At 51.9% G+C, this 21229-nt stretch overlaps 3 protein-coding genes across 7 annotated transcripts in view; 1 reads left to right on the top strand and 2 right to left on the bottom strand.

Moving 5' to 3' along the window:
* Positions 1 to 8311, bottom strand: part of SPECC1 (sperm antigen with calponin homology and coiled-coil domains 1) — a 99842-nt gene extending 91531 nt beyond the window's left edge. Inside the window, exon 1 of one of the 2 annotated variants that reach the window (XM_054166181.1) lies at positions 8282 to 8311. The gene's annotated coding sequence lies outside the window, so the exon portion shown is untranslated. The remainder of the gene's footprint in view (positions 1 to 8281) is intronic. The other variant, XM_054166178.1, reaches the window with a different exon arrangement.
* A 285-nt stretch (positions 8312 to 8596) lies between these two features.
* On the top strand, positions 8597 to 13379 carry TIMM22 (translocase of inner mitochondrial membrane 22). The gene is made up of 4 exons (XM_009903366.2): positions 8597 to 8869; positions 9303 to 9499; positions 10500 to 10572; positions 12030 to 13379. The coding sequence occupies exons 1-4, from the start codon at positions 8650 to 8652 to the stop codon at positions 12104 to 12106; spliced, it is 567 nt and encodes a 188-aa protein (XP_009901668.2). The 5' UTR covers positions 8597 to 8649; the 3' UTR covers positions 12107 to 13379.
* A 2837-nt stretch (positions 13380 to 16216) lies between these two features.
* The window catches only part of ABR (ABR activator of RhoGEF and GTPase), a 38023-nt gene continuing 33010 nt past the window's right edge, over positions 16217 to 21229 (bottom strand). For all 4 annotated transcript variants that reach the window (XM_054167011.1, XM_054167012.1, XM_054167013.1 and 1 more), the window contains 7 exons: positions 19903 to 19962; positions 19657 to 19766; positions 19268 to 19407; positions 18670 to 18804; positions 18254 to 18359; positions 16518 to 16665; positions 16217 to 16330 (listed from right to left, as the gene is read on the bottom strand). In XM_054167011.1, the coding sequence (XP_054022986.1) occupies positions 16241 to 16330; positions 16518 to 16665; positions 18254 to 18359; positions 18670 to 18804; positions 19268 to 19407; positions 19657 to 19766; positions 19903 to 19962 (789 nt within the window). In that variant the 3' untranslated portion in view covers positions 16217 to 16240. The remainder of the gene's footprint in view (positions 16331 to 16517; positions 16666 to 18253; positions 18360 to 18669; positions 18805 to 19267; positions 19408 to 19656; positions 19767 to 19902; positions 19963 to 21229) is intronic.

Below are 21229 nucleotides of genomic sequence, written 5' to 3'. Positions count from 1 at the left end.
AGATCATCCAACCTGTCACCACAGACCTCATGACTAAACCATGGCGCCAAGTGCCACGTCCAGTCCTCTCTTGAACACCTCCAGGGATGGTGACTCCACCACCTCCCTGGGCAGCCCATTCCAATGGCTAACAACTCTCTCAGGGAAGAACTTTCTCCTCACCTTGAGTTTAAAGTTCCCCTGGCACAGCTTGAGACTGTGTCCTCTTGCTCTGGTGCTGGTTGCCTGGGAGAGGAGACCAACCCCCACCTGGCTACAACCACTCTTAAGGTAGTTGTAGACATCAATAAGGTCTCCCCTGAGCCTCCTCTTCTCTAGCAAGCGACAGGGTGAGAGGAGGTGGCCCCAGGTTGTGCCAGAAGAGGTTTAGGTTGGACATTAGGAAAAATGTCCTCCTCAAAAGAATTGTCAAGCCCTGGGACAGGCTGCCCAGGGCAGTGGTGGAATCACCATCCCTGGAGGGATTTAAAAGACATGCAGATGTGGTTTGGTCAATGGTTGGACTTGATCTTAAAGGTCTCTTCCAGCCTAAAGGATTCCATTATGATTCTAAAGATGGGGGAAAGGCAATACTTTCTCATTTCAGGGAAGAGGCCTGAGTAAGACTTCCAGTGTTCTTTTATAGTTAAGTGACACTTTTTATTTTGATGACTAAATTAAAGACTTAAAGAATGGAGATACTCCCTTCTCTCTATGATTCCTCACTGCTACTTTTCTGATTCACAGGTTATAATGCAGCACTCCTCAACAATTCATAGAGAATTACCATATTCAAGTAGCACAGCAAGTTTTTTACTACCTACACAGGCAAAATACTGCACAAGCCCTCCCTGCTTCCTGTGCTTATGGCCCAAGAGAGATCCCATGCTGGAAGAGCTCGAATTTACCACCTAACGGGAAAGGAATGACAACAGGTACCCATTAGAAACACTAAGGAGCCTGGAACAGAAACCACTTCATCAAAATGTTGCTGATCACTGACAATGCAGAGCTGTGCAGGGACATTAAGGGCTGGAGAAGATGTGTGCTGGAGGCTGCTTTAGAACTATAAAAACCCCAAGGGGATGGTGGAGGAATGCCCCACTGCTTTGAACTTTCGGTACATTTCAGTGTGGTGCAAATAAAAGACCTGAGCTGTTGTCAGCTTTGCTTCAGAGGGACTTGCACTGGAGCTGCTGACAGCCCTGAATGGAAGCAGAGCTGTGGGGTATGCCTTAGAAGCACAGAGTGCATCACAGGGAACCCAGCAGCAACCAAAACTAGGACAAATGAATAGAGAAAACTGATGAAGCACAAGGAGTGCAAGTCCCAAGAGACCAAGAAGCCTCTGATGTAGATCAGGATTCCAGATGAAGGGGGAAAAAAAGCAGCTATTGGTAAGGTTTGATTCCCTATATAGCAATGTCTGAGGAGTTTCCCCTCTGACTCTCTGCATCTTTTACAGATTACTTGAGCAGGCTCAGCTAATCATTGCAGTAGTTTAATAATTCATCTCCTTTACAGGTAGGGAAACAAAGGCACCTAAATTACTGACAAAACACCACAATCTAGTAAGGCTCTGCAGTGCCAGATTGGTTTTATTTCCCACCTAAGTCAGGTTTGCAGCAGATATGCACAGTTATAGACAGGCACAGAAGTTTAGCTTTGGTAACCTAATCAAGTCCAGGCAAAAAGGGAGAATCTAAATCCAAGTTCAGCAATTCCTTGCTTGCAGGCAGCTTGTATGAACAAACATTTTTGCTGCTGCTGCCTGAAGCTTTAACTCAGCTTAGCACACCTGAGAAACTCAGCCGTGCAGCTGAAATGTGAAGCATCCAAACACTGAGATCCACCCCTCAGCACTGACCCCAGCATTAGAGGATGACTGTTAAGAAACATGCCGTGGTGTAAGGCAAATTCCATTCCTGCTGTCAGGATTCCTGGTGAAAGTTATTTCCCAGTTCATCACAGTCACTTGGGATTTCAAATCTTCTGTCCAAGTGTGGCACACAGGCATTATAAACAAAAGCAATAATCAATGGTGAGCATTTTGAAGCTCAGCAAGAAAGGATCTCAGCATGTGGCTCACGTGGCCTCGACACGGTATCAGCAAATCTCAGCACAACGTCCTCCAGACAGGTGGAACTCTTTCCATCACAGAGCTACAAGGTACCACTCACTCTGCCCTGTCAGCTGTCCCCACACACAAGCACAGCACCTGAATGCAAATTGCACCTCTCCTCAAAGCCCTCACCTCCTGCTTTCTGGTACAGAACATGCCAGTACACCCATAGAAGCCTTCCTTACTCAAAGGTAGAAGCCTAAATGCCAAAAGCAGCAGGCACAGCTAATGAAATGAGAGCAGCAGTAATAGGTGAGCAGCTTTCCAGGCTTCTCTAAAAGCAAGGGATAATTTAAAACCTCCAGCACACATTAAAATAGGAGGGTAATGAAGCAAGAGAACAGATTGCATAAAAAGGAAGCAGCATCCTATGGAGTTTGTGACCTGTTTACCATAAATAAATAAATGGCAGCAAATACAACCCCCTGAGGTGACAGCATGAGGGACATTAGTGAACCTGCCGTGTAGAGAGGCCTATGGAAACAACTGTCATTAGAGAGCAAAAGAGGATTGATTGGCCAAGCAACACCAGCTCGGGAAAGCAAGCAGAGGTGAGAGAAGGAAAAGGGAAGGTTAGGAAATCCAAGACAAGAAGGAAAGTCACTCTGGGTGTTGCCCAACTAACACTGCTAACCTGGGACACAGCAGCCCAAGGCCTGGAGGAAAAAGGAAAAAAAGAAATAAAAGAAAAGGCAAAGAAAAAATAAAACACCAAAAAAAAAAGGCAGTTTAGGAATAGAGAAAAATGAGGGGAGAGGAGAGGAGCCAGCTCAGGTTTTTTTCTACCCCATACTGAATCACTCAAACAACTCTGGCTGCTCCTGTGGCAAGTGAAATATCACGATTTTGCATCCTTCATTAGGATTAATTGGTTCACTTGGTGGTGGCATCAAAAGCAAGGCCAAATGCTGGCTCAGACAAGGAGAGTGACATTTTCCTGTCCCAGCAGGAGCCTGCTGGTGAAGGCATGCTCTCCAGGGAGAGCTTGGTCTGTCCCTGCCCACGTCACTGTTAATTCTGAGAGAGTCCAGAACTAATCTCACTCCTTTCAGTACCATTAATATTCTCTGTTATTAAAAAGCAAGAAATGTGCTGGGTTGTCCTCTTTGGTTGTGATCTCATTCAAACAGCACAAACCACCCAAGTGCTTTGCCCTGTCGTATCTCAGGGAGCTGGAAACCTTCTACCCAGCAAGAAACTCTTGCAGCAGTTACCATGGTGACACTGGTAATAGATATTTAAAGGCAGCTCACTCATAATCACATCTATTAGCTATCAGAAGGCTTTAGTAAGAAACACTCACAAAAGCTTGAAAGTAGGGAACCAGTCAGGCTTAGTGATGGTATAAGCAGACAAGGAATGTATGGAGAGAGATCTGCTTATGTCACCATTTAGCTGGACACAAAGGACTCCTCCTGCTCCAACCTGAAATGGCACTGAGGCTGGCACAGAAGAAACTATTTTTGGTTAGCAATTTTGAAATTGGTTCTAAAAGCTTCATGTCTAGAGTGGGAGCTCTATAAATCATTTCAGAGCAAGTCATTGCCAGAAAAATAATAACAAGCTATGCTACAACTCATCCCACATTAGAAGCAGGCTGCTGGAAACTCCCCAGCCTACCAACATCACCTGGAGGGGGTTCTTTCCAACACAGAAACATCCGTGGTGGCCACAGAGAACATTTCTCTCTGCACCCACCCCAAAGGCCTGACACCAAGGAACTAATGAACCCCATTACACAGCCCCAAAGGGACCTTACCTCCCCACCTGGAGGGCTGAGGAGCCTCAGGAATAGTGTCATACTGCTTTAGGGGTGTTATTATGAAGTGAGGAAATTGAATCTGGATAAACACAGAGCTCACTGAGTTGAAGAGGTACCTCTGGTCATGGAAATCGTAAATAATTTCTTTCTTTAGGTTCTAGTTGCAGTGTTCCAGCCCACTGGAACGTAACCAAGAGAATCTGCAGAATCAGATCTCTAGTTATGAAGCCATTTCACCAAGTTGGCTAAGCCTCTGTCACAGTCATCAAAGTGATATTTCCTTTCTCCTTTTTTTTTTTTGCTGCATATTTCCATGACAACTTTCCTCCAGTATCAACTTCTTTATATTGGAAAGGGCTCTCCAAAGAGAACGCAGGCTTCTATAGCAACAGCTAAAAATCCCTGGGAGATGATGATGTCTGAAACTTTACACAGCTCCCTTTTTTAGCCCATGAGTTACAACACAAGTGCATGTCAGATTTCAGAGGTGAAAACAACATTATGTGCAATAACAGGGAAATTGTGAGGAGGGGAAGGGATGACTTGGTGAAGTGGGACAAACACCAAGAAAACCAACAGACGACATGCACTGAGACAGAAAAACGTTACAGAGCAGAGAGGATCAAACAGTCATCTTGCAAACCCACATCCTGCTCCTTCTGAGTTACAGAACAGAGTCACAAGGACCAGGTCTGCTCATCTGAAAAGATTTTATTGAAATGCCTTTCTCTACAGTCTATTTTATACTGACCTATGAAAACAAAAAGGCAGCTCAGTGAGGCAGCGTGCCTTTAAGCTTTCTTCAGTACTTCAGCTGTTTGCCATGGCATTGCCAGTGTTCTCCAACATGGAGAACCTGCCTCAGAAGAAAAAAAACCCTGCACTCTCAAATAAGTCAATTGGTTAAACTCACTAAGCCAAGGGAAGTACAGACATTAAAGCTACTTCCTTTCCCTGAATTTAGGCATATTTCACAAAGCACTTTGCTCCTCCAGTGCCCTTTCGAGCCTAGAATCTTGCAAAGAAACATTAAACAGGTTGCATTCACAACCTGGATAAGAAGTAGAACAGCATCAGACTTAATACATCAATGAGAAGACTATAGAAGGGAAAACTAAATGTTGCTGCTAGAATCAGAGCCCAGCAGGCCCCAGCACACTTCCTTGTGTAGCCCCTGGGAAACTCTTTGCTAGACAAGAGGTGAGGTGGGCAGTGTGACCAGCTGCAAAGCACACACACACAGAATCACTAGGGTTGGAACAGACCTCAAAGATCATCACGTCCAAGCTGTCCTCACAGACCTCATGACTAAACCATGGCACTAAGTGCCACATCCAATCCCCTCTTGAACACCTCCAGGGATGGTGACTCCACCACCTCCCTGGGCAGCACATTCCAATGGCTAACAACTCTCTCAGTGAAGAACTTTCTCCTCACCTCCAGCCTAAACTTCCCCTGGCACGGCTTGAGACTGTGTCCTCTTGTGCTGGCAGCCATGCTTTCTTCTGCTAGTGGTAGAACACTGCCTTTTTACCTCACAATATCCATCAGTTTATCCCCTCTTCCTCTCATTCCACTGGATCATCACAATTCTGGTAAGGCATAAAAGGTGCAGACAGGCAGGCATCAGTGATTAAGAAGGGATTTAATCCAATTATTGCTGACTTCCACCATCAGCCACATCCAGCCCAGATAGATAACTTCAGAAAGGACTCTGGAACCGGCAGTTTTACAAAATGAAGTTAAGCTCTGTGAAAACTTTCTCCTTTTTATTTTAAATAGCAATGCCAAAAATGACAGCCAAAGCTTGTTCAAGCCCTGGGAGCTCCACAACTAAGAGCCCTGTGCAAAACCATGATTTCAGACAAAACCCCCGTTATTTCCAATGGTTTATCCTGTTTGGAGGATACTGAAGTGTGGGAGAAAGACTGAGTCACTGTAAAGGTCAAGTGCAATGCAATTATTTAATATCCCCACATGCTGCCCTCTGCTGCAATGGTCTCTGAGCATCGTCTCCCCTGCAGGCTGGGAGAAAATTCATCATCAGCTGCACCCAGGGCTGGCGTCACACAGGACAGGGCCACACTCACATGGAACTGAAATATTTCATCTGGGACTAGGCAAAGTTAAAAATAGCCCAAGTCCTGGACTTTGCAGCTCCAAGATGAAAGTAAGACAGCACTGAGACAGGAAGAGGACCACACGCGCTGGCTGAGCACAGATGCAGTAATGAAGGTTCACAGGTTTGTAAGAACCAAACAGCTGAGAGCTGCATTGGAACAAACTTCCCTTTCTCCAAGGGGTGTTGAACTCACAAATTCTCTCTCTAAGCCTTAATCCTCCATCTGATTTCACCCACATGAAAAGCCTGCTCAGGCAGCTGAGGTTATTCAAATACTCAAGCACATGTATTTGTTCACATGTGGACACAGAACAGCATGAGTAAGAAAGGGAGAAAACTACTTAAATACCTAAGAGAGTAAATATAAATATGTTTTATCTGAATGTTTATAAATAAATTCTCTATTTTATATATATACATGTAACAGTTACAAAGTATTTCTCTCTCAAAGCATTCTGTTTACAAACAGGAACCCAGCAGTGTCTTGAACACCTGGGACCAGAGAAAAGGAGTCAAAACAATAAACCAGCTATATGTATCAGCCCTCAGTACTCAGAGCCCAAATCCAACAGACCTACAGAGCTTTTTTTTTGCTCCTTCTTCCCCTCCCCACGCCTTTGGAAAATAGGTTTTGCAGCCTGACTTCAAGCTCAGCCCAACTAGGTTACTTTGGATCAAGGAGAAGATTGAAATCTACAATTTAGGGTTCCTTAGGGAGATCATCCTGCCAGCAAACCTTCTCTACCTTGTAAAGCTGCCTTTGGTAGATTCTTAACAGCGTGCTGGAAATGGATTCTGACCTTAAAAAACCCGCATGAGGACAACAACTAAACCTCAAAATTTCAAGAGAAATAAATAAAAGAGGAAAAAGGAGTTTAAAAAAAAAGAGTGGAAAGGGAAGAGCCCCGGGCGGGTGGACCCTGCTGGTGCAGCCAGTAGAGGGCAGCGGAATTTAAGAGGAAAGTTGCTGAAAATTAACTTCCCATAATGAAATCATTGAAGTGGTAAAATCACCCATGTAAATTAGCTGAACCCACGGATCCAGTCCTACCCTAAAACATAAGCGAGACACAAAAGCATAAAGGATGAAAATAAGAGGAAAGAAAACCGATTACCTTGGGATCTCTGAAGAGTTGTGTTTCATGGGATCAGGAAGATGCAACACTTAATAATTGGGGTTTAAACGACGCATTAAATGTGTTCAATATCCAGTTGTTGAAATGCACTGCTTCGAAGCATCCTAATGAAACCAGCACAGCTATTTCTCAGGACTTTAAACTAGTAAGGCTGAGTTATAAAACAGGAAAATAAATAACTAAATAAATACACTAACATAAAATAATCCAATAAAGCTATTTTTTTTAAGGCATAGGGATATTGACTTGTTCCAAGCCGAACAGAAAACTGGTTCTAGCCCACAAAACCAAGAAAGTAAAGCAAGTTCAGCAAAACACAACACAAGCAAAGCATGGAGAAGATTTTTCACGTTCGCAGCACCCTGCTTAAAAAGCACCACTTCTCACCTCATTATCAAACTGAACAAGCTTGCAACAGCCAAGGCTTCCATAAGATTTGAACACGAGCTAAGTTTGCATTTTCTGATGGAAAGCCGGATTTGGTTTATTCACTAAGCCCTTCTGAGAAACGCAGGTCTTGAAGTAAAACTGCGGCTTTACGCCAGAGGCAGCCAGGGTTCCTCAGGCTTTTCTCCGCCAGGCGTTTTCACCTGGCCTATAGAGAACATGGAACATCAGTAAGACCTTTCCTGAGCTCAGGCAAGGAGCTTGCAAGCCCAGGTGCCGTGAGGCTCTGCAGCTCTCACCTCGGAGGACGCTTGAATGCTGTTGGGGCAAACCGCAGCTGCCCGGGCAGCCTGGACCGGCAGCCTCTCAGGTGCAACCCAGCGCTAAAGACCCCCGCGAGAGGCTCCGGAGGGAGCCGGACTCTGCACCGGCAACCACAGCGGCTCGGCGCCCACCCCGCTAACGGCCGGGATCCGCTGCTCTCGTCCCGGCAGCCCAAGGAAGGCACAGTGCCGGGAGAGGCTGCAACCACCCGTCCTGCCGCGGGACCTGTTGCCCCCCAGACACCAGCGCGGACAGCGGGGGACGGCAGCAACGCTGCGACCCCTCACAGCTTCCCACCCCCTCCTCGCACCTGAGTCAGGTCAGAGGGATTCGGTCCCGCACTGCGGCACCTCAGCCAGACACCAGCCTGGGAACTTGCGCTGGGTGATGCCACCGGCCTGCCACAGCCGGGAAACGGAGCCGGGAAGAGGAGCCCGAGCCGCGCTCACCTGCCGCCGCTGCCGCTCTCGGGGATGCTCCGGCAGCCGGAGTCCTCAGCGCACCTGCAGCGACCCCAGCGGCCACCAGGGGGCTGGCATGCAGCACGCCGGATAATGTAGTCCCTGAGCCCAAGGGAACGCCAGTCGCGTCGCGCCGCGGAGCCTGCCGGGAGCTGTAGTTCGCGGGGAGGACGCTGCCGCGGGGCACGCTGGGATGTGCAGTCGCGGCTCACGCAGCACGGCCGCCGCCTCCTCTCAGCGGAACTACAACTCCCGCCATTCCCGCGCGCCGCCAAGGCTGCCGGGAGTCGCGCTACCGGCGGCTCCGGCGGGCCCGGACGCGGTGCCGAGCCGGCCGCGGGTGTTCCAGGCTGGTCATGGCGCCGTCCTCCGCTCCGGGTGCCTCGGAGCCCCCCCCGCCGCCGCTGCAGTACAGCCTGCTGCTGCAGCACCTGGTGGGCGAGCAGCGGCGGCCCCGCGCCTTGGACCCTGCGGCTCTCGGCGGCATCCCCAGCCCGCCCAAGAGCGAGGAGCAGAAGATGGTGGAGCGGGCCATGGAGAGCTGCGCCTTCAAGGCGGTGCTGGCCTGCGTGGGAGGTGAGGCGGGAATTGTTGGGGGAGCCGGGGGAGGCTGGAGGGATGGAGCTGTGGTGGGGTTAGCCAGCTGTGAAGAGAGCAGAGGGACTCCCCGGGGCGTCGGGAATGGGGTGGTTGGAGGAAAGGCTGTGGTACAGGGATCCCCCTGTTTTATTTTCCTCCCTCTAAGCTTCCTCCAGTGTCAGAGCTTCCAGGGAAGGATCCCTGTCAGTTTTCTTTCCTTGCAAAGGGAGAGGTGCTCACAGCCTTTCCTCAGCACAGGCTGTCGACAAGGAGCATGTCAGCAGCGGTGCCTGTAGTGTCAAGACCATTGGTGCTCTTGCACGGCCCCTTCCCTGCTGCAGGGCTGACAGACGGCGGGAGCAGAGGTGTTTAGGAGCCTATGGGGAAATGTGCTGCTCGAGGTTCATTTTATTCTCCTTGTGTTTCACAGGATTTGTTCTGGGAGGTGCATTTGGTGTCTTCACCGCTGGCATTGACACCAACGTTGGGTTTGATCCCAAGGATCCATATCGTACGCCGACTGCTAAAGAGGTCCTCAAAGATATGGGGCAGCGAGGCATATCCTATGCAAAAAACTTTGCCATTGTGGGTGCCATGTTCTCCTGCACTGAATGTGTGGTGGAATCTGTGAGTAGTGACTTCTTACACACTAGGAAATGTTTTGTTGTGCAATTAATCTCTTTTACTATACCAATTAAGTCTGTATATACCCAGGGCAAAGGAGTAGGCTGGCTTGTTGTGTTTCTTGGCTATCAAAGCTTTTCAGCTTTGAGACCTGTCTTCAGGACAGCTCTCCTCTGACAGATTGAGCAGAAGAGCATGCAACACCATTTCAGTTCAAGTCCTGAATATACTGGCAAGTTCAGGCATTACTTTTTAAAACTGACAAGTACTTGTTAAAACACCAAGCTGGGAGTTGCAACATGGTAATTTGAGCCTCTAAGAATGCCATATGCAAAGAGGGATCCTTTGGTTAAAGTTCTTAAGTAATAGGCTTATTTTCATCTTGCCCCTTCAGCAAGAAGTGACTGTGTGTAGCTCAGTAGTAAATCTATCATCCATTCTCTGAAACAGCAAAATTAGCCTGTTATGTGTTTGAGTTCTGCTTTTTAATTGAAAGACACAATGATTTCTTAACTCCTGCAGAAGAGAAGTCTATCTGCTTGCACAATGGAGCAGAACAAAGAGATCTGTGCCCTGGTGAAAAAGCAGCGTGCTCAGCCTCTGGAAGTAGTCCATTATTGCAGCAGTGTGCTGTAGGTCTCACCTGTACTGAGATCCAGGCTTGGTGCTGTGGTCAGAGTGTCTTTGAAACCTGTGAGCCAGTGCTAGCTTCTGGAACTGCATTCTGGGAGCTCTCTGGGCTCACCTGAGAGTCTTTGCTGTAGCACTGCATTGCACCATACAGATTTCTCTTACCTCTCCCGGTGACCTGTTCCTTTCTCATCTCCTGGCCCTGCGAGTCTCCGATTTGAGAGTGCAGAGGGCCATCTGCTGAGAGGAGAGAGAAAGACATCCTCAGCTGAGAAGGGGCTGGAAGGTCATGCAATCCTTCTTGGTATTAGCACAGATACTGAGTGTTTACTCTGTATTTACTGGTTGACTCTTCTGGTTTTTAATTCCCCAGTACCGTGGGAAGTCAGACTGGAAGAACAGTGTCATCAGTGGCTGCATCACAGGAGGAGCAATCGGCTTCAGAGGTTGGTAGTGCCTGCTCTGAACTATTTCTGGGAGAAGACCCCAGTTTGGTTATGCAGCAAGTGGTGATTTTAAAAGAACACACATTACAGATCTCTTCACATAGAGCTGTGACGATGACAACAGGGAGGTGTCCTCCAGGCTGGCAGAAGTGCTCTATCACTTTCCTGACAGTCTGAAAGATATCAGTGGGTAGAGAAGGCTTCGTTGTACAGGACAGTGAGATTAGAGTAGAAAAGGGAACTGCTTGAAAGAATCCAGCACAGAGCCACAAACATCATGAGGGAAACAGAACATCTCCCATATGAGGAAAGGCTGAGGGTCTCTTTAGCTTGGAGGAGACTGAGGGATGACCTCATTCGTGTTTATAAAGACGTGAAGGGCACTGTCAGGAAGACAGCACCAGACTCTGGTCAGTGATGTTCAATGACAGGGCAAGGAGCAATGGATGCAGCTGGAGCAGAGGAGGTTCCATGTGAACACAAGGGAAAACTTTCTCACTGTGAGGGTGACAGAGCCCTGGAACAGGCTGCCCAGAGAGGTTGTGGAATCTCCTTCTCTGGAGACGTTCAAAACCCACCTGGATGCATTCCTGTGTGACCTGCCCTGGGTGATCCTGCTCTGGATCATCTTTCGAGGTCTGTTCCAACCCCTAACATTCTGTGATTCTGTGAAATGACTTGAAAGAAAAAATCAGTGTTAGCTATCCACACTTTTCTGTGGTGTCATGGAGAGGAAGCCAAAAATAAAACTCTCTGAAGCTGCAGCTCTTGTGTTGCCAAAGCTCTACTGTCTATCTATTATTTCACTGGCAGAAGCTGTGTTAATTTGCACAGCGTGTGAAGTGCTTTCCTCCTTTCTCACTTCTCAATTCAAACAGACAAATCTATTTAGCTCTAAAAGAGCAGGAGCACTGGGATTTCAGTTCAGCAGGCACTAGTGGGGACCTTGGGAAGCCTTGAGTGCTGACATCTGCAGAAAAGCCCCAATTAGGAAGAGCTGCTCTGCTCCACAGAAATACCAAACTTCTCTGACCTTAAGTTAAAAAAATGTCCACAGAGCAGAAAAGAAAATGAAGTGCTCTTGAAAGGGCTTCTGATTGAGCTTGTTAAAATGTGCCTGTCCTGAACCTTAATCCTCTTAGAACTCTTAGGTGCTCTTCCTATCCCTCCCTAGAGTACTTGCAGTGTTGAGAGCATACTGAAATCAGCCATGGCCACTGGTGTTTTCAGTCCCTTGAGGGGATGCTTAATAGCTGGGCCAGGCCAGGGTTAAATCCACAGTATGCCAGCTTCCTGCCCTCACCTTGGGCAGAGGGAGTGCTGGTGTTCCCTGGAGGCAGACTGCCAGGTTCCTGCAGGTGTAGGCTCTTCCAGGCAGCACAGCATAAGCTAGTTACTGGGAAGAAGAATCACGTTCCTCTTGTGCCTCACTCTTTGCCACCCTTCTTGCCTTGCAGCTGGTTTGAAGGCCGGCGTGATCGGCTGCGGTGGATTTGCCGCTTTCTCCGCTGCCATCGATTACTACCTACGGTAGCAGCGGGATCCCCTGGGAGCAAGTTTCCCTTCTGCTGCTAAGAGCCTGCACCACGGCTGAAGAACCACCAGGCTTACCTTCCCACCGCCTCTGGAGCCCTGATCAGTGCAAGCTGGATGGCGTTGGCTGCTTTTCCTGAATGACTAACAACGATCTGGCTCTGAGCCCTGCTCTGCCGCTTGGGGCGGGCTTGCGGGAGGACGCGGGGCCAGAGCCAGGCGCAGCGAGCAGTATCTCCAGGATGCATCAGCTGACTGTCAGTTTCCAGGAAACAAGCCTGGACTCTGGGCTTTCTTGATCCTCAAGGTCTGATTTTGATTAAGTCTGTTGCTAGCATCAAAAGAGGCAGGAGGACACTCTTCAGACAGGTTTAGGTTACCGTGCGGCTGAACGCGCTGCCGGCGTTCAAGTTGTCACTTTTGCAGCTTGCTAATCTGTTGGGGAGAGGGAAGATCCTGTGGAGAAATTAGTTTGTTCCAGGCTTTTCTTAAAATACCAGCTGAAGACAAACCACCATCTGCACAACTTGTCTTATTTCAAGTAGAGAGATGAGAGCCAGATTTCTGTACCACGTCTTAAAGGGAAACGCGAAAAGGAATCCTTAGCCTCAGAACCGTGTGGTTACTGGCAGAGGAACAAAACAGTTTGAGGGGGAAAAAAAAGGAGGCTGCAGAAGTATAATTCTCTGTAGCCACTTGGGCAGCCTGATTTAACCTCACTATGGGAGTATAAAAAAAACCCCTTGCTGCTGATGCTTTTGACTGCCCCAGGCTCACACCATTAGTTCCAGCAGTTTGATAGTGAGACTGGAAAGCAGAGCTGTGAGAATAAGCCACTGTTAGATAACTGGGCATTCATTTAGCACACTCTCTGTTTCCCATCATGTCCCTGTACCACCTCTGAATGCCCCAGTGTTATAGCTGGGGGAAATGGAGTGTTATTTCTGCAGAAGAGTGGCACTGAAGTCAAAACATCTGTTCATTAGCTCAAGGAGCTGCTCCCTTCTTCATTTGCATTTTCATTAACCCTCTTGCTCTTCTACCCAAGCGCCTCTCTTAGGCCTCAGGGGGTAACTTTTATACTCTCAGTAGTTCAGGGTGATTTTAACCTTCACTGAGCCACTCCACAAGGAGAAACACCCCCCCTCATCTTTCTGAGGTAGCAGGATTTCAGAGTCAGTGCACACATACACACCTAAGAGGGGGTCTCCCACCCCATTTCCCCTCATTTGCACCCACAGCCTGACACCCCAGAATGGTGGCGGCACTTGCTTACCTGGAAGAGCTATACTAGCAGGGTTGTTTGGCTGATGCAGCGGTCAGTGGCTGGTTTGGAGGCATACTGTGTCCCATTCCCCCATGGAAAGAAGTGGGGAGACAGCAGCATGTGATCTATCAGATGAGGCTTCCAGATCGCCTGATGTCCCTTGCTGTGCCTGTTCAGTATCCTCAGGCCAGAAGCTGTGCAAGTCAGCTGAATTTTAAGCTTGAGTAACTCAGGGCTGATTAAACAGCCTGGCTCCAGACAGTCCAGGTTTTTCCCCTCCAGAATGTACTGAAAGGCAAGGATGCAGCCCAAACCATAAGAGGTCTCTTAAAAAAAGATTGCCTGGCACAATGCCTTTGCTTATACCACTGGCTTGAGGTGCAGCTAGCAAGGTTTCCACGATGGAAAGAAGAGAGCTGCGATGCCAGAGTGCTCAGGGAGTGCAAAGAGCAACACCACAGGGCTCCTTTTGTGCAAATGTTGGGGCTTTGCATTTTTATTAACTCCTTTTTTTTTCTCTCCTTGTTGTGGGTTTTTTTGTTGTATGTTTTTTTTTTTCTCCTCACATGGTTTACAGCCATTTAAAGTTTATAATCTACAGAAATTGAAACAGAACACAAACAAAAATATATCCTTACCAACTCTTGAAAGTCAAATATTAATTAACAGTTCTATTCTACCTATAACTGCCAAGAGTCCATCCCCCTCTTTTCCTTCCTGCAGGGACAAGCAAAGGCCAGTCACAGGGGATGGCCACAGCCTGTTGTGCTGGGGCTGTGTGGACCAGGCCTCCAGCCACTGTCACAGGGGGGTTTTAGCTGTACAGAGTCTCCATCTGGAATGACAGAATGGTGGACAGAGACTTGGACACATGTAACAAATCAGACACACAGGGATCCGTTGTGCAGTCAGATCGAAACCTCGGCCTCCTTACTGGGTCCAGGGCCAAGCCAGACGCCTGGTGGTTTTCTGCAATGCTGTTTCCCTTCTGTTTAGCTGGTAGTCAAGAGGAGCAGGGTCTGGAGTGTGAGCCCTTTGGAGGGGGACCGAGATCTCCCCTCCTTTAGTCGCTTTGCTGGTGTGGGGCAGGCAGGCACTGCCTACCCCAGGGAGGTGGGCACAGGACATACCTGGTGCATTGGTGGCAGGTGACTGGGCTCTACCTGGAACAGTCTTAGTCAGGAGGGTAAAGGCAACACTGCTGTCAGAAGGGATACACTTGGTCACTTCTCATCCATCTCCATTTGGCACAGGAGAGCACAGGGCCAACGCAGGCAGGGAGTGGAGGGCTTCACCCATGAGGACACGGACTCGGCTCACAGAGCGAAAGGTTTCGTTTCCCAAGTGGTACCAGTACCCGCTTGTGAGTGTGGGAGGGCTGGGGACATAGTGAGAGCCAGGCACTCAGCCAGAGCACAGCCTGGCACTGAGCACAGGCATGCGGCCCTCCTGCCTTGGGATGTGTCATGGCAACTCCAGCCATCAGGCTAGGGGTCAAGAACTGGGACCAACAACTAAAAGAGACCTGAGCTGGCTGGGCAGAGCTAACCCAGCAGCAACTGCATTGTCAGAAAGAAAAAACAAAGCACTTCTGCCTTCAGTAGTGAGGGTCATGAAGGTTTTCCTCCTCTCATCCCTCTCTGCTGGTTTCCAGGCTGGGTGCCCACCCAGCTGCCACAGAGCACTTGACTCCAGCAGCCTGGATGCCACCGAGGCAGGGCCATGTGCTGCCATTTGCCCGGTGCCTGGGGAAGGCCAAGGAGGAAAACAAGAAACTCCCCATTCTTGTGGGCAAAGCAGGGACATTGGTGCCCAGGCAGGCTCTGCCACAGGGCACAGCCAGTGCTGGCAGTCCTTGTGGCAGTGCCAGCCTGGCAAGGGTGTGTGTTCAGCAGAGATACAGAGTACAGAAACAGCAGGGACCCTCTCGCCTGCCCTGCCCTCCAGGGAAACTGTGAGACCCACGTGCCCTGATGGGACCCCATCAATGCACAGAGCTGGGCTCAGCCCGTGGCAGAGGAAGCAGACGTGTCCCTCAAGCCTGCCGTGGATCAAGACCAGCAGAGCCCCTCTGGCTCCAGCTGCCTGTGAAGGATTATCCCAAACGCTCCTTGGAGGCGAGGCTCAGCGCGGGGAGTCACTGCCACGCTGCATGCACACAGGCAAAGCACAGGACAGGGGCTGCAGAGGGGACTGGCCTGAAAGCACCCAGAAGAGATGTGGCGAGGAGGAAGCAGCACCCTGCTCCTCTGCTCTCGTGGTCACAGGTTTGCTCAGGCCAGAGCAGGATCCAGGCACGGGGTCCGAGGTTTGCGCAGGCAGCAAGCCAAAGCGGAGCTGGTTTCACTGGCACTGGGGAGGGAAGCCTGGGAGCTGCCAAAGCAGAGCTGGTTTCACTGGCACTGGGGAGGGAAGCCTGGGAGCTGCCAGCCTCTGGAGCGAGCCGGTGCTGCACATGCAGGCGTGGGGCAGGGGAGCTGGGCAGCAAGAACAGGCACTCGTGGGACGCAGCAGGCTTCGAGCTGGGCGAGACGAAGGGTGCCTGCTGGGGGTGGGCAGGCAGAAAGGAGTCCAGGAGAAAACTAGCCAAGGGGGAAGCCTGTGTCCACAGCCCGTCAGTCACCACCTCTTCCGTGGAACAAATATACATAGAAACCAACTCCTGAACACGAGAGGGACATCAGACACGACTACTTTACAGAGAGGCACGGTGCCTGGGCTGGGACCGGGCCACGGTGCATGATTGTACAGGAGCTGCAGGTGGCACCGCCCTGGGTCCGGGCCAGTCTCCCTGGGGCACTGTGATCCAGTCTGTGACCCCCAGCAGGGAGCTGGGAGTGTTTGCAGCTGGTGCCTTCTTCCTGCAGGCTACACGTCCGTGGAGAAGTAAAGTGTGTTGCGTTTCAGCTCAGTGAAGGAGATAGGAGGATGTTGCAAGTAGTAGAGAAGGACCTGGACCTGTAGCAGGCAAATGGGAGGCGTTAGGTCAGAAAGAGGCAGAGATGCCAGCTCCCAGCTAGTCCCTGTGCAAACACATCCAGCAAAGAGTGACCAACCCACCCAGACAGGCAGATGAACCATTTTGCTCCCCAGCCCAGGGCCGCTGGTGTGGGCTGCAGCTCCACACTACCCTCACAGCTCTTACCTGAGCCATCACATCGTGGGACCAGATGTCAGAAGCCAGGGTGAGGTGTCCCTTGCTTTCTCCCTCTGAGGGTCTGAGCAGTGTTGGCCCGAAGACTGTGGCCAGATTGTGGAGAGACATTTTGTTGATGGGCTCCTTTTCAGCGACCCTGCAGGGTACAGAGAGGGGCACTGTGAGCTCCTACTTCTGTTCTCCTGGAACAGGGCAACCATGGGGTGATGTGAGGGGTGAGTGCTGGTCTCCCCTTCTCCCAGCCTCCAGCTTGCCATTGCCCTTCACAGCCCCCAGAAAACCCAGGTGCAGGGCAAGGAGCTCTGCCCCCTTCGTGGCCTCTGCCGGAGCCGCCAGGCCTGGCCGGGAGCCCTGGGTGTGATGTGGCAGCAACCAAGCCCTTGCTTGCTTATGTGCTGCGGGGCCTCCACCCTTCCCCAGCCCCAGCTGGGTACCAGGAGTTCTACACCAGCCGAGAACTCCCTGCACCCACTCCCCCCAGGGCGACCCCCCAGGACCCCAGCCAGGCTGCACCGAGGGAACCAGAGCCACAACATTGCCATGTTAGGAGGCAGCTGCGCTCCCCGGCACAGGCTGCACGGTTGAGCCCTGGCCAGGGGAGCAGATGTGGGAACTGGCTGTGCCCAGTTCTCAGGATGGAAATGGATTTTTTTCCTTCCCCACCCCCCAGCATCAATCACTTTTTCTGTTTGGTTTTAGCCAAACCAGAGAGGGAAAAAAGAGCTTCATGATGCAAGTAACATGAGCTGCGAGCCCCAGCCCCAAACTCAGTGGCAGCTCTGACCAGGCTCTGCATGCCTCACTAGCACCCTGCCCACAGCACTGTGCACTCCATGGGCTTCTGCCCCCACCAGCAAGCCCCAGAAGTGTCCATCCCCTGGTCCAGATGGGGTTCTTCTGGGCCAAAGGAAAGGTCAGCAAACCACACACTGCTGCACTTGCCCTGGGATGAGCAATGTGAGGTGTCACCTGCATCTCTAGGACATGCCCACAGAGCTGACTCTCTCTGGGTCTTGGCTACCCACTGCAGACAAGTCTCAAGGATTACTGCACCTTGTTTTGCAGGGGCTGCTGCTGGGCTGGTGGGCAGGGATGCAGCACTCAGTTTTCCTGCTAAGGGGGACACTGCACAGCTCACAGTTGATTCCTGGTCAAGCATGGAGGACAGCTGCTCCCCACAAAGAGCTCCTCCAACCAGCTGCACACTGGCTGTGGCAGCCAAGAGCTGTACCTTGCCAGAGGATGTGTGCTCCCTGCAAAGCTGACCCCCACCAACAGCCCTGCACTGCATAGTCCCTGCTAGCACAGTGGCCTTGGGGCTGCTCTGTGGAGTCCCTCCAACATCCTACAGGGCCTGTGAAGAGGAGCAATGGAAAGCAAACACCAACATCAGCTGAAGGGACTCATGGTCTGCCAGGTCCCAGCCTGAAAGGGACTGGCAAACATGCTGGAGCCCAGGGAGATGAGGCAGGTGGGACACACTTGGGGCTGCACCCTCTCGGAGGGGGTGCAAAAGGGAATTGGCCTCCTGCCCAACACTGAGCTGCTGCTGTTGGCCCCAGCTGCTGTTGGCCCTGGCTACTGCCCGCAGCCCAGCTCTGCACCAGCACAACACCATCTGCCTCCAGTTTGGGATCAGCCCACAGGAGTGCAGGCATCACAGGAATCACACAGCAGCTCTAGCTCACAGACCTGTACCCCAGCACAGCAAGCTCAGCCTTTACCTTTTCAAGTGCTCCAGCAGGAAGAGGAAGGTGATGAGGTTGGGGTCGGGCAGCGAGCGGAGAAGGTGCATCATGCAGTTCTCCTTGGCAGCAGGATCTGAGAGGGCTGGAGACAAAGAGAGAGAGAGGGCTTAGGACCAAGGTTGGTGACATCTTGTGCAGCAGTGGGACCCATCACGGCCAGATGCCTCCCAGCAGCCCGTGCATGAACAATTGGCCCTGTCCCAAAGGGCTCTGCCTGCACCGTGGGGAGCAGCACTATGAGCCCTGACCTGGACTGAAGCCAGCAAGGACAGCCAGGACCAAGCGGGCTGAGCTGGGAAGGACCCCTGGGAGTCTCCCACCCTGGAGCAGGCAATGCCAAACAGAGCCACACCTGGGCACCAACCCAACCCCTTCCCCACGCCAGCCCTTACCAATCCCCTCCATGAAGGCAGGGTAGAGTCTGTCAGTGAGGAGGGGCTCAGGCAGCTCACGGAAGTAGAGCTTCAGCGTGCCGGCGATGGCATTGATGTCCATGTCACTCAGCATGACCAGGATGTCCTTGTTATCTGTCCAGAGAGCACCCATGGCTGTCACCTCCTTCCCCTCTGGGTCTCAGCCCTGTGTGTCACCCCAGCTACCTGGACAAGCTGCTGGCTGGAGGGCAGGGACAGCGCTGCTGAGCCCACAGCTGCATCTCCCCAGGCTGGGACTGGGAAGAGCCCAGCGGTTCCTGCCTGACCAGGCAGCAGCACGTGGAACAATTTGCACATCCATTTGTGATGCTGCCCTGACTCAGAGGCTCCCAGGAGTTAGCCAGGCAGCTCAGAGACACCAAAGCACAAACAGGGCCAGGACCTTTGGGAGTTTCTTTCCAAGCCTCACCCTCCTCCTTACCCCCACCCCATTCCTGGCCACACTGGCACATTTAGCACACATGCAGTGCAATAACCAGGCCCCAGGCTTGCAGGGCAGGGGACATGCCCCCTGGGGAACACAACATGAAGGGCAGCCACTGCCCAGGACACTCACTTGCATCAAAGACAGCCTTCAATGCCTGGATGTCAGTGGCAACACCAGAGATCCTGTAGATGCCAACCTCTTCAATGCCCCTCTTCTCCACCTCCTCGATGCACTGGCGCACGATGTAAGGCACCTTGGAGCGCTCACGCCTGGCTCGGGAAGCAGAGCCGTGAGCAAAGATTCCCAGGGGACACCATGGGGCCAGGGAAAATCCCCAGGCCAGGGACAGGATGGGGCTTGTGGAAGAGTGGGCAAGTTCCCCAGCACAGAGCAAGAGCCAAGCTCCCAGGTGTGGGTGAGAGCAAAGGGACATGGTGCAAGGACAGAGCAAGGGGACATGGAGCAGCCCCACCCCCACAGTGACCAGCAGGGCTCAGCCACCCCGGCCCCACACGTACTTTGTCACCACACTGATTTTGACCCCAAAGACTCCAGTCTGTTTTTTGGATGGGGTCCTCTTCAGGCTCATGTCTCTGCTTGTGAACTTCATGGAGAACTCCACCTTGATCTGCAGGAGACAGGGTGTAAGTCCCAGCAGCCCAGCCCTGGCCCCTCACCTCCACGCCACATGAAGGCATGGCACAGCCCCAGGGCAGTGGCTGCAGTGACAGCCAGGGGCTGAGGGTCCCTGTGGCATCACTTACCCCATTCATCTCAATCACATCCATGTGCCAGTTCTTTGTCTGCACAGCCTGTGGGTCCAGCTGCAGGGAGACATGGTGCATGAGGTTGATGGGGACCTGGCCCTGTGCCAGCCCCATGCCAGCCCCACTGCCACCCCTGAAGCCCCCAACCCACAGACACGTGTAGGGCACTGGATGTGCTCTTCCCTGGCCAATGTGCTGCCCACAGTAGGAGGATGGAGAGGTGAAGGTCTTGGGGTCCCTCTGGCCATGCCCTGAAGCAGAGTGGGCTCAGCCTCCCCACCCTGCCCCTCCCTGAGCCCCTGCGAGGCAGAGCTTTAACCCACACCCAGGCTGCAAGGAATTTCCAAGAAATTAGGACTATTTCTGGCAGCAGATTGATGAAACAGAACTAGGGCAGCATTCTCTGCACAGAAAAACAACATCTCCCCATAGCCAAGGCTATTTATAACCCCTGGGAATGACGAGCTCTGCTATTCCTGGCTTTGGGGCTAGCAAAGGGACTCGGTGATGCTGCCCCAGCACCCAGCAACAGTGGCAAGGTGCTGGCATTCCCAAGGCCCCAGCACGTGTTGCAGCGGGCACTGGGCCCCAGGGCTGGGCAGAGATGGCTGCAGTTGCCTTTCAGACCTTTCTGGTCCCCAGCTGGTGGCATTGATCTGGCCCCATCGATCCCTATAATGCACATGGCGGGCAGTGGGGCAGAGCCCAGCACTAATGTCCCCTGGGGGAAGGGGATGGAACAGGCTGGGAGAGCTGGCAGGGGCTGGAGGGGACTCCCAGGGCCACGTGCAGGCAGCTGCCAGGGGAGGCTCATGCCAAGCACACGAGGTCACTCCTCAAGGACATGAGAGATTCCTACAGCTGCTGCGTTGGGAGATGCTCCGGGCGAGTGCAAAGATGTCCAGAGCTGCCGCTCCAATCCTGGAACTGCCATGGCCCTGCTCCAGCTCCTGGATGCCCATAAAGCCACCACATGTCATGACTGGGGGCCACCTGGGGTCTCTCGTGTCCCTTCTTGCACACAAAGACCCCACGCTCCCAAGGAAAGGATTGAGCTGCTCTGGCTCTCAGCACAGACCCAGCATCACGGCATCCATCCACACTCAGCCCAACGCCACAGGGAGCCTGAGCAGCTCCTCAGCGACCACAGTGCCACGGGAAATGCTCTGGTCTCCAGCACAGCCTGGTACAGGAATGGCTCCGGACACAGCCCTCCCTGGTGCTCCAGCCCAGTACACAGAAGAGCTCAGCAAGTGCCAGGCCACCTCTTCCCTGCCAGCCCTGCGGCAGCTGCAAACGGCAGCAGGGGAAGCAGGAAGAGAAG

The sequence above is a fragment of the Dryobates pubescens genome, chromosome 13 (assembly GCF_014839835.1).
Source record: "Dryobates pubescens isolate bDryPub1 chromosome 13, bDryPub1.pri, whole genome shotgun sequence".
NCBI lineage: Eukaryota > Metazoa > Chordata > Aves > Piciformes > Picidae > Dryobates > Dryobates pubescens.
Note: the sequence above shows the minus strand (reverse complement) of the source record. Positions and strands in the feature narration are given on the sequence as shown.

Bases quoted from the DNA above. Each gene is read 5' to 3' on its own strand.
- TIMM22 (XM_009903366.2), top strand. From the start codon at position 8,650: ATGGCGCCGTCCTCCGCTCCGGGTGCCTCGGAGCCCCCCCCGCCGCCG. The intron at 8,870-9,302 runs GTGAGGCGGGAA...TGTGTTTCACAG, and splicing joins GGTGCTGGCCTGCGTGGGAG to GATTTGTTCTGGGAGGTGCA. The intron at 9,500-10,499 runs GTGAGTAGTGAC...TTAATTCCCCAG, and splicing joins CTGAATGTGTGGTGGAATCT to TACCGTGGGAAGTCAGACTG.